Source organism: Rhipicephalus microplus, chromosome 5 (genome assembly GCF_043290135.1).
Source record: "Rhipicephalus microplus isolate Deutch F79 chromosome 5, USDA_Rmic, whole genome shotgun sequence".
NCBI lineage: Eukaryota > Metazoa > Arthropoda > Arachnida > Ixodida > Ixodidae > Rhipicephalus > Rhipicephalus microplus.
Window position 1 is genome coordinate 199,896,784 of NC_134704.1, and position 12,903 is coordinate 199,909,686.

At 46.5% G+C, this 12,903-nt stretch overlaps 1 protein-coding gene across 4 annotated transcripts in view; it reads right to left on the reverse strand.

The window, feature by feature from the left end:
* LOC119173570 (RNA transcription, translation and transport factor protein) overlaps nt 1–12,903 on the reverse strand; it is a 115,063-nt gene that overhangs the window by 4,446 nt on the left and 97,714 nt on the right. For all 4 annotated transcript variants that reach the window (XM_075896372.1, XM_075896371.1, XM_037424373.2 and 1 more), the window contains one exon: nt 12,044–12,092. In XM_075896372.1, coding sequence (XP_075752487.1) covers nt 12,044–12,092 — 49 coding nt within the window. The remainder of the gene's footprint in view (nt 1–12,043; nt 12,093–12,903) is intronic.

Here is a 12,903-nt window from a genome sequence, read left to right on the forward strand (position 1 = left end):
CAGTGGAGATGTTTAATATTTCGTGGGCGGCGGTGACGGCTACATATGCACAAACTGCTTTCACGAGGCAGACTTCGTTGACGCCAGGCCCGATGCCAAGCCTGAAGCTTCCGAACGGGACCACTGCGGCGGCGATTTCTGGCGGTGATTTCTGGCACCGCGTCAACTCTGACCTGGGAGAGTGGGCGGGACATCTGTTGCAATGGTTTAATTATGGCCGACAATAATGCGGACACTGCGAAACCATGCACGGATTGGGGCATTGTGAATGAAGTACGTGGCGAGAGCAATTTAGAGGAATCGGGTTGCGAGAACAACGAAACTGGAGCCAGTGCCTCATGCAACTTACGCCACGGGCTTCGGCGAACGAGCACCCTGCCGTTTTAAATGAACTCTAGACCGCCCTTATCGCTTCTGCTCTTCGTAATACATGCATAACGGACTTTTGGGGGCAAAATGGTTTGTGTTTTCACTGGCAACTTTTTTAAAAGCTGTGTTCATTTACTACGAACTTTCGAATACAGCGAACGGATGCCGCATCACGCTCAGGTTCGTTATAAGTGGGCTCGACTGTATATATATTGGCACAAGTTGTCTGGCCCCTTCTGTACTCACAGGCCCGTTCCTGTTTTGTGTATTCCGCCACACACCAGGTAAGAAAAGTGCGCACTTAAATGCTGAACTGCACGTGTCACCATACCACATGCTGAAGAAGACTGGTGGCTCATAGAATGACTAGCACGAGACAAAAAAAGGTTGAAGAAGACGTCAACGAAGTTTTGGAGAAGTGAGCGTAGAAGTTCTTCACAATTTGAGTAGCTTGAGTTAACGGGCACAGGTTTGCCCTAAACAAATAGTTGTTTTAACTGAAGATGCTGTATTTGTTGCTTACAATATATATACTGGCGTGAAGTGGCTTATATATAAAGCAACGACACTGACAATAGGCCTCAACTCCTCAAACAAAATGATGAAATTGCAGGGATAAACTCAAGCTATATTTATTTATGCATGACATTCACTTCCCCAGTTTTATATTTATTTATTTCTATTTATTTATTTTATATTCATTTATTCATATACCCTAAAGGCCCATTTGGGCATTACAATACAGCAGTATAGTAGTTACAATACAGTAACAGTAATATAACAATACAATACAGTACAGTAATATAACTACAGTATAGTAGTTACATAGTAGTTACAATACAGCAGGGTTATGTGCAAAACAGAAATATTTACACAGAACACGAAAAATAAAAAGGTAAACACAGAAACAAAGTTCGCACCAAAGAAGACATAGTAATGCAATGCAGCACTCAGTATGGCATAAAATGAGGTGTGCGATAAGTGATGTAATAATGGTACTATACTAAGCAAAAGAAAGCCACAAAATGTTACATTTCTACTTTACACATCTCCATTAATTTGCTAACAAACATGTCGTGATCATGCACAGTTACAACATCGCTTGGTGGTTTATTCCAATGATAAATCGCGAGAAACAATGGCGAGTCACGAAGGAAGTTAGTACGGGCAAACATGGGTTGTATTTTGTAAGCATGATCCACATGTGGAAAAATGCGGTGAGCTGGTTCAAATTGTGAATGTAAGAAACATGACTCACTGAAATAAAGCCCGCTGAAATGAGACAGCAGTGCAATAAGCCTACGTATTTCTAGAGTAGGTAATTTCAACGACGTTTTAATAGGTGTTATGCAATATAGCCGAGAATATATTTCTGTGATAAAGCGGGCTGCTTTGTTTTGAATGGCCTCAAGTTTATGAATATATTTGTGTTTATGAATATATAAATTTGTCGACGATACATAGTAGCGTGACAGAGACTGCCAAAAGACAAGCGCGTTGGAGTGCTATCGGGATTCGCCAGTGCCCGTGGAGAGGCTAACATGAAAATATGGAATGGATGGTTTTATTGTCGATAGACACATAAGTTAAACGTTGGGCGCACAAGATGGAGGCAGAACAAAACAACAATGACAAATAATGTGACAAGTAAACGGACATGAGTATAGCCGTGCATTTATGCCATTTTTTTTTCCTATCGCAGCTCTTTTCAAAACGACCCTCCTCACAATCTCCCGGTGAAAGGCTCTCAACGTGTGTGTCGGATACCAGTTGTCAGCTGCCATTTGTTTCAAATATACACTATTTTCGCCCACCAGCTGCTTAATGGCACCTCTTTGCCTCAGCATGTTTTGCTGATGTAAGTTTGAGTCTGTGTGCAGTTCCGCAAATGACCACAGACAGCCAAACTTCTGCAATGAAAGGGGTTGTCGAGCTGTCCTACGAGAGCGAACATCAGTTCCACATGGCCTTGCGGGTGAATGCACGGCACCGCAATGCGACAGCGTTCGGAAATAACTGGAACTAATGACAGAGGCACCAATGGCTTAAAAGGCAGGCATTAGAAAAATACTAAAGCTGGCAATTAGAAAAAAAAAAAACCTAGAGATAAGAGAAAATGGTCAGGTGGTGTGAAATCTCCTGGATGCAACAACGTTTCCAGCCAGCGGCTGTGGGGGTGTGAATGTAAACAATGCCTGTCGGCTGTGAAACGTGTGTGTGTGTGTGTCGCCAACTAATATGCACTCACTCAGGTATTCTCCCTGAAAAATATCGCCTACGAAGCTGTGAAGCAATTGCCAACTGGTTTATTATGCAAAAGTGTAAAGAAGTAAAAAAATATGAAAATTGCCAGGATCAGCCCTAAATTGAGAATAGATAATATATTTTCACATGATTGGTTCAGATTATGTGTTCACTGTTGAATGTAAAGTTGAATAAGTTGCATTATCATAAGAACGTCGTGACAGAAAGAGACGAAAACATTCAAAAGCGCAGGAACACAAACAGTTGTGTTCGCATTTTTCAGCCTTTCATTGCTCTTTTCGTTTCACAGTTTTCATATTATTCACTTCATAACTGCTCGCTCAATTGCCAGCACTGAAGTTACAGTCACTGAAATTCGAAAGAAGCTCGGGTCCACTGTTATGAGATCGCACACATGCTAAGTATATTTCGTGGCTGTTGCATCTGATATTGTATTGTAAGATTACTATAGAAGTGTTTGGAGCAAGTAAAAAGTTTATCTTATTTTGTGTTTAATCAACAGTGGCAACTGCAATTGCTAAGGTTGTTTATTCGAACGCGGCTGAAGCAGAAATTAAAACAGCCGACCTGTCTTTGTTGCACAAAGGGTGCTTGCGATCAAATAACCCCGCGTGCAGGCCTGCCATCAATTGTTACTCAAGCAGGGGTGCAAAAGCCAAAAAGAATTTGTAGCAATTTTCGGAGCAGCAAAACGTTATTTTTAGAGCACTAAAATCCACATTTGGAGCAGGTTACAGGGGAACAAACCATTTTTTAACACAAAAACAAGTTTGGAGCAGTTTGAGCAAGAAGGCTTACACTAAAAGTTTATATGTACAAACCATTCAACATACTATAAAGGAGATTTATTGAGCAGAAAGGTTCATGCTTGGAAGGCTTGGAAGGCGATGCACCAGCCGCAATTCCCGAGTTCGAGCCGCTGCTGCACGCTCGATGCTGCTGCCTCTGCGCCGGAGTACTTCCTCTTCTTTACAATGGACCCGCGGAGAAAAAAAGAAGCCATCCTGGCGACTTAGTCCTGTGCAGGCGGCGTTGAACCGTGGTACTGCTTGAGCCTCTCGACGTGTACAACCTTGCGGTTGCGACGTCGCAAGTCTGACGGTGGCGTAGGAGGCTCAAGAGGTAATTTACTGGCGAAGTTTGTTCGAGAATACGATATGAGCCATTTTACTTTTGCAGAAGTTTGGAAGAGAGCCCAGGTGTGCGATGCAGCACTGACAGCCACACGAGAGCACTCAGAAGAAAAACGGGAGTTGAGGTCTGGTCATCATGAATTGCTTTTTGCCTGTTTTGGTCATCGCAGGTAAAGAGAAGAGCTAACTGGCGACATTCTTCTGCGTGTCTGGCGGCGCCCAAGATCGGTAGACACTCGGACGCATCCGGTCGATAGGGCAGAATGGTGTCAATGGTGTGGGAGGGGTGACGGCCGTAGAGGAGGTAAAAAGGGGAGAAGCCTGTTGTCACTTGCGTTGCCGTATTATAGGCGTATGTAATGAATGAGAGAACTAAGTCCCAATTAGAGTGATCAGGCATCACATACATAGATAGCATGTCACCGAGAATACGATTAAAGCGCTCGGTAGCCCCATTGGTTTCAGGGTGGTAAGCGGTACATGTGCGATGTACAATAGCACACTCAGCGAGCAATTTTTCAATGACCTTGGACAAGAAGGCGCGGCCACGGTCACTGAGGAGTTCTTGAGGCCCTCCATGACGCAACATAAAATTACGCCGTAGGAAGATCAGCGGTCTCAGCATAGCGCGTTAGGTGGTCGAAAGCAACTATTATCCACCTGTTGCCAGTCGGAGTCAATGGAAGTGGCCTATAAATATCTATTCCGACCCGTTCGAAGGGTCAGGAAGAGCATGGCAAAGGCTGCAGTTCACCGGCAGAGGCGTGTGGTGGAGATTTTCGGCGCTGACGTTCGGCACAAGAGCGGACGAAGTTGCGGACGAAGGTATACATACCACGCCAGTAGTAACGATGTCGAAGCCTTTCGTAGGTCTTAAAGACTCCTGCGTGGCCACATTGTGGGTCAGCGTGGAAAGAGGAACAAATCTGTGACCTCAGGGTTCGTGGACCGACGAGCAGCCACTTGAGTCCCTCTGGTGCGTAGTTGCGTCGATAGAGAAGCGTGTGACGTATCGAGAAGTGTGAAACTTGGCGCCGGAGCGTTCGCGTCTTTGGAAGTCCAGAAGTGTCGGAGAGATGATTGAGAAGAGACGCAGTTTACGGGTCATTGCGTTGTTCGATAGCAAGGGTGTCAAAGTCGAGAGATGACAATGTGGAATCGCGAGCGGAGTCAGCTGTGGCATTCTGGGACAGGGGGGAACGGGAAAGGGCGTCGGCGTCAGCATGCTTCGGTACTGACCGATAAACGACGCGCATGTCATATTCTTGAATTTTCAACACCCAGCGAGCGAGGCGGCCAGATGAGTCTTTCAACGTCGAAGACCAGCACAGCGCGTGGTGGTCGGTCACGACGTCAAAAGAACGACCATATAGATATGGGCGAAACTTTCCAAGGACCCACACAATGGCCAAGCACTCCTTTTCTGTGACGCTGTAGTTGCTCTCAGCCTTAGTAAGTGTGCGACTAGGGTATGCCATGACGTATTCCTGATGCTCCGGTTTACGATGTGCGAGCACAGCACCCAGGCCTACACCACTGGCGTCGGTGTGGATTTTAGTTGGAGCTTTAGGATCGAAATGGCATAGAATGGGTGGCGTCGTGAGAAGCCGTCGCAAGGTGGTGAAAGCCTCGTCGCAGGCAGGGGACCACGATAAGAGGTCTTTACAGTTGCTGAGAAGTTGCGTGAGAGGTGATATAATAGACGCAAAGTTTCGGACGAATCGCCGGAAATACGAACACAAGCCGATGAAACTTCGAAGTTTTTTGATGGTGGCAGGTTTAGGAAACGCCGTAACAGCTCGCACTTTCTCAGGATCTGGGAGGATGCCTTCCTTGAAAACAACGTGGCCCAAAATGTTCAGTTGACACAAGGCAAATCGACATTTTTTGAGGTTTAATTGCAAACCGGCGTTAGTCAAGCAAGTAAGGACCTGCTGAAAGTGACGTAAGTGGGTGCCAAAGTTAGGGGCGAAAAACACGATATCATCGAGGTAACACAAGCATATCTTCCATTTTAGTCCACGCAGGATGTTGTCCATGATTCGTTCGAACGTTGCAGGTGCATTACAAAGTCCGAAGGGCATGACGGTAAATTCATATAAGCCGTATGGCGTGACAAAAGCGGTTTTGGGACGATCGGCCTCTGCCATAGGCACCTGCCAGTAGCGTGACTGCAAGTCTAATGAGGAAAAGAACTCGGCAGCCTGTAAACTGTCCAAAGCATGGTCAATGCGCAGTAGTGAATAGACATCCTTCAGCGTGATCTTTTTCAGTCGTCGGAAATCGACACAGAAACGAATAGAACCATTTTTCTTTTTGACGAGAGCCACCGGAGACACCCATGGGCTCTGTGAAGGTCGAACGACGCCTCTGCGAAACATGTCGTCCACTTGGTCAGCAATGACGCGGCGTACTGTAGTGGACACACAATATGGTCGTTGTTGCAGCGGTGAGTGGGACCCAGTGTCGATGTGGTGTTCTACTGCTAAGGCATGGCTGAGAGATGTTTGTTCAACGTCGAAAGAATGACGGTAGCACTCAAGAATGGTGAAGAGTTGTGAACGCTGCGCAGATGTCAAATCTGCAGCGATGAATGGTTGAAATATGTTTGCCAACGTTGAGTCAGCCGCTGAGACGACAGCCAATTCACAGACGGAGGTAGAAGGCACCTCATCGGGGACGGATATAATTCTGGTAGAACTGATTGTCTCGACGTGGCCAAGGCACTCGTGACAAAGTAGGGATAAAGACGACGACTCATGATTATAAATTAGCATTGTGGTTGAGCCTTCTACAAGGTCGAGAGCAGCAAAAGGCAGGGGGAGGGCTCTTCGGGCGACGAATATTGGAGATGGTGTGAATAAGACCGTGCCGTCAGATATGGCGCTGCATGAAACTGGCACGAACGCAAAAGAGCATGGAGGGATGTAGGTGTCATCGTTAACGACAAGTTTAGCGGCAGACTGGGTGTCGACGGACGCTTGGTCATCCAGTGAGCAAAATTCAACCTCAGCCCAAGCACAGTCGATTACAACGTTATGACGCGACAAAAAGTCCCATCCCAAGATAATAGTATGGGAGCACGATGAAAGGACCATGAACTCCATCGTATACAGAACATCCTGAATTATCACGCGGGCTGTACATACTGCGGTCGGTTGAACAGGTTGAGCACTGGCTGTGCGAAGCAATAATCCGGAGAAAGGCGTAGTAACTTTACGAATTGAGCGGCAAAATCCAGCATCTATAACAGAAACAGCTGCACCGGTATCGACAAAAACAACAATAGGGATATTTTCGACGAACACATCAATAACATTGGTAGGTGACAAATGAGAACTTGGGCGAACCGAAACTTGCGCAGTTCTTGCCTCAGGAACTGCGTCGTCTAGTTTTCCTCCTCGTTAGGCACGGGCCGTCGACGCATAGGAGAAGGCGAGCGGCGGCGTGGAGAGGGCGAGCGAAGACGTCCCGACCGAGGGCGGTGGTCATCCTGGTAGCGGGCTGGCGTTGGAGTGGAGGAACCGTATTGCGCGTTGGAGTCAAGCGGGAAGAAAGGCTCACGGTGGTTTTCATTGGTGATATGCGTCCGGCGGCGGCAATACCTTGCGACGTGTCCGGGGTATTGACAAGCGTAACATATCGGGCGATTGTCGAGGGTGCGCCACGGGTTGGCGGTGTTAGTGCTGGTCCAGTGAACTGGAGCTGGGGGATAGCTCGCACGAGGCTGGAACGGAGGCGCAGGCACCTTGCGAGTTGGCATGGCTGCAGCCGCGGCGTAGGTGAGAGGAGCAGCCACAAGATTATGCTCGCGAGCAGCTGGTAAGGCCTCGGCGACCTCTCCTTGAATGACGCCACGAAGAGACGATGGTAAAGTTGTGGTAGGTTCTGGTGTGAAGGGCACCAAGGAAAGCTGTCGTGCGACTTCTTCGCGGAAAAATGCTTTTATTTCGGCTATTAGTGACGCTTGGTCATGACCATTGATCACACTAGACAGTGATGCCAAATTGTGCGCTGGAGGACGTCTTGTCACAGCTCGCTACTTCCGTAATTCATCGTAGCTTTGGCAGAGGCTAATTACATCGTTAACAGTGGTCGGGCTTTTCGCCAAGAGCATTTGAAAAGCGTCGTCGTGAATCCCTTTGAGAATGTGCTTACATTTTTCAGCTTACGTCATTGCGGCGTTCACGCGTCTGCACAAATCGACGACGTCTTCTATGTAACTAGTGAAGGTTTCACCAGTTTCTTGTGCGCGTGTGCGTAAACATTGCTCGGCACGAAGTTTTCGAACGGCAGGTCGATCAAAGACTGCTACAGTCGACGTTTTAAATTGCGGCCACGTTCGGATGTCTGCCTCGTGGTTTCTAAGCCAAAGGCTGGCTACACCCGCGAGGTAGAACGACACGCGCAACTTGTCCGCGTCCGTCCATCTGTTTAAAGCGCTCACCCGTTCGAAAGTCGAGAGCCGGTCTTCAACGTCGTTGTTGTCTGTTCCGCTTAAGATTGGAGGCTCCCGCTGAGGAACACTGCCTGAACAGGAGGCCGGAAGAGATGGAAGCGTCAGCTGATCGGCGTCCGGCATAGCAGAAGGTAGCCGTCGAGAACGAAGTTCCAGGATAGTAGCGGGAAGGTATAGGGGACAGTACCCAGCATGGCTCCACCAATTTAAAGGAGATTTATTGAGCAGAAAGGTTGACGCTCGGAAGGCTTGGAAGGCGATGCACCAGCCACGATTTCTGAGCTCGAGCCGCTGCTGCACGCTCAATGCTGCTGCCTCTGCGCCGAAGTACTTCCTCTTCTTTACAATACCCTAAATCACGCAGAGTGAATATGAGCACTGATATTTCAATAAAAGAAGTATTTTCTTTAACTCGGCAAACAATGATGAAGTCCACAGAAAACTTCACCACTTCGGTCAAGTTGTTTGACAGACTAGTGATAGTTATTCGTCCCTCAGTTGTGTAGTCGCGAATCGCTACTAAGGTGTCGATAGCTACTCGGAGCAAAAATCTCGACATGAGTAAATTTGATGTCAGTGCTCTTCTAAGTTCCCCCGTCCCGCCGGTAGATATGCGCTGCCGTCAGCGGACAAATGGGCACGCCGTGTTGTTACTTCATCTGGTCAATCGCGTTTCACGAGTGTCTTGGTCTAATGAGTACATATATCCGACACCGCCGTTTACGGTTAGGGTCTGCTCGCTTGGATTGATTGATGACACAAATTACAGGTGGCCAACGTGGCCTACATTTCTCGCTCGAATTAGCGCAACTGAGAAATTTTGAGGCTGGTCGGGAATTTCGGCACAGCGTAGCATAAGCTTAGCAAATTTCATAATTAAGGCGCAGCTCTGCGCACAATTGAGAAATTGTATCGAATTGGCGCAACTGGCGCAGCTGTTGCACCCCTGCTCAAGCAAAGAGGAACATGCCGCCCATCTTCAAGGAGCATGAAGGAACTACAAATGTAAGTAGGGGAAGGGGGGGGTGTAGTGGACTTTAATGATGTGAGCGCTATTGTGGCAGGCATTACAGATGGATCATTTACCATTTTACGTGTTGTACTTTTAATGCGAAAAAACTGCGCGAAAAGTACTTCACTTTCTGAAGCGGCCATATAGGGAGTATGCACTAAGTCTTGAGTGCAAGACACCCACACCATTTTCACGCTATTTTGGAGGTCCATTCATATTCACCGTTTGTGCTGTACGTGCATCAGCATGCACATACACGCTGATGCACAAGATGTGTTCCAGGGATCTCTAGTGATCCATGTTGCTGTACCGATATCGAACAGAACCCATGCAGCACATTTCTTGCGCATTCGACGAGTGCGCAGACCTTCGAAATGGTGCTGCTCGCAGATGATGTCAAGCCTTACTTTACTTGGTATAATTACTTGATATAACAATACAATTTTTTGGAATCGTGGGGGGTCGTCATGTGTTCATTTTATTTCAGTGTGATAGCCAGCGCCGTTGACAATCCATACTACGTTAAATTAAGGCCTTAAGTCACAAAATAACAACACAATAAAAGCCAAAACACAGTTTTGCAACTGTGCTAAACAGTTGCGAGCAGTGCGAGAGCGGACGGTGTCAATCAAAACTTAAATGCTAAGCTTTTTGCACCAAAGCGCCATCTGTCGAATGCAGGAGAAACTTCTTTGCATTTAGCACCACACAAGCACAGCGGCACGAAAACAAACCAAAAAACAAAGTGCATGGCCTTCGCAATGGCAGGCATGCAGTGTAGAAACGCGGCATGCGCCCGCCATCTCGGAGCCCACGCAAAGTACAACCACGCCGATGATGCGTCGTGCACCCGCAACAATTGCGCGCTGCCATTTGACGCTGTTTTTTGTTGTCGGGTTTGTCATAGTGAACTTATTTGGACACCTGCTGTGCAGAGCTTGTTCGGCCAGTATGCTAGCTACATGGCTGCTTTAAAACCAAAGCTTTGTCGAGCATGCACTGGAGCATGGGAACCGAGTGGCTAGACGACATTTCGGCGTCAATCCTTGCACTTTTGTAATGAGAAAAAACGCGAAAAGCTTCGGACTACAAGAAGTATTCGTCACGCATTTCGCTGGCCAAAAGAAGCAAAGATGTTGTGCGAAATTTTCACTACCATAAGTCTCGTGATTTTTTCTCCCCCGTAATGAACCCTCCTCCCAAATTGGCGTCAACATTTCTGAAAAAAAAAAAAAAAAGGTGGGTTCAATGCGCCAGTAAATACGGGACCTTTTGAATTAGATAGCACCTAACAGAACGCTGGTTAAAGAGACTATGATTACTTCAGGTGCTGAAGCGGTTCTCGTGCTGTCACTTATCTTAATGGGAAGCAGAGGTTAATAACACAGAAAGTTAACAAGGAGTCTCGTGATGCCTCGAGACAGTGTGTGCCATTCGAGGGACGTAGCCTATCTCTCCTCCCCCGCCACCCAAACAAACTAAGGAATGAATGAGATGCCGTGATGCCCTTTTTTTTTTTTTTTTTTTTTTGGAGTGCGAGAGGCAGACGTGTAATAAGGACTAGCCGCCTCACAGTCGGTCTTCCGGTACAGGGGCCGCGAGCAATTGGCTCACTACTACTGAAAGCTGCGCTTATTAAAACTGAATTGTGGCTGCTCCGACCAAGGGGCACGCTTTTATTAATAAGATAACATAAAAAAACAAGAAAAATCTGAATTCAGACCCTAGCACTCAGGAGTTCAAAAGGACCGGTATAACAATACCGGGCGGGGCCTTTACCGCAACAGTGATTACAAACAAGGATTTGCTGGTGAAAGGAATGACGAAAAAGCTCTTCGGAAGGAAGATCTATGAATAGGAGAGGAAAAAGGCCAATGAATTCCCACCGTTCACCATTCTTCTGTGGACAAGAATCACTAAAAATTAGTTGTAGCAAATTGCTAATTGGAACATACTCGTCACGTTCAGCGCACAAAACGGACAAAAAACACAAGAAAGTGCACTACACAAGCGCTGCTGCGTCTTTTTGTGCACTGATCATGATGAGACGGAAAATGAGATCGCCATGTCCAGAAATAGATACCGCGGACATTGTGGCGGCACATTACTAGAGAAAATAGCTCCGGTTACGTGCAGTGCAACTCTTCAAACGAGCTATCAGCAGCGTTCCTAGAACAGACGACATCCGCCGGTGAAGCGCTGCCACAGCTACAGGCTATCAATTGAACTAGACATCATGAGCCCCTGCGAAGAGTGCATTCTTCTGTTGAGCCAACTTGCACAACAGAAGTTGCATTGGCACAGAGCACAGCATCATATATTACTTGGGATGTACGCGCAACCCTTGTTTATTTAGGTGCGTGGTTGTCTTTGATGTCCCCAAGAACATGCTGCACATGTTCTGACGCGCCAGCCTGACTACTGCCGGTGATAGACGCTCCCAAATCCTACTTTGACGCAGTTTGGTGCAATTTCCATTGATAATATCAGGATGGCGCAGTAAATCTGATTTGGCACTCTTTGGTGCAATGGGTGCAGGAGTGGAATCCCTAGACAAAGAATGTATTTTATTGCATAACCAACGTATTTGTTGTACTTGTATTTTTTGGAAAGCAATGTGTGCTACCCTTTCTTGTTGCCTGTATTTTTACCATATTATGATATATTTCCACCATCTTGAAATCCCCTATGGGAATCTTTAAATGAAAGAAAGTAAATAACCTACAATGCAATGCCGACACCCGCAACCAAAGCAGCAAGCAAAAAACAAACACTCGCATAGAAAAAGCTTTACTTCTGGCTCACCTCCAGTGTCGAAGCCTAGGCTGCTCTCTTTCAGAGGATAGGGTTTGCCCTGCACACAAGGACAGCAGGATCATCAAGCTAGTGCACAAAGGACCAGGGACCCACAAACCATTTAGAGTCCACGGGGACAGCAGGATTGTCACATTAAGCGAGTAAGTTGGAGATCTGTGATTTAAGTCAATATTATAGCATTACATGAGGAACATATAGCATATGCCATAAAAAATATTATTATCTATATTGTTGAAGCAGTACAAATGAGCGCATAAAATACAGATGCTTTGGTCTTCCTTTATTCCAGCATTTTTGAACTGTTGAAACTGTAAACAGACACACTATATCGGGGTTAGAAATACATGGTGCTCTATGGACATATGTCATAACATAAAGTACGGATGAAGCACTTCAGAAAACTTGAGTTTTGTGCTACAAAATGCTTAGTCTGAAAGCAAATGTTGTGGTTCGGACACCCATCAATGCAATTAGAAATCCCACTTGAGGCAATGACCTTTTAAAGTAGCGCTTACCATGAGCACACTACCCTGCAGCTGGCACAGCACAGCCAGGCAAGAATATAACTTGACTTGTTCTCGAGAGTGTAACAATAGTTTTTGTTTTGCATTAAACCAGACTGAGATGGTTCTTTTTCTGTCATAGGGAGTTTGAGAGCTTGCGATTGATTGTACTGAGACCTTACTAGGTCATCGGGTTCTAGTTGCAGGACGTCCCACTAGTGGTGCAAGGCATATCCCACATTTTACCTCAATGTCACAGTTACTGACGCACTGCTGTGTATACTAATTTAGATGTTGTAAACATTCTGAAGCACTGACTGTTGAAAATTTATTCACCCTTGGTGT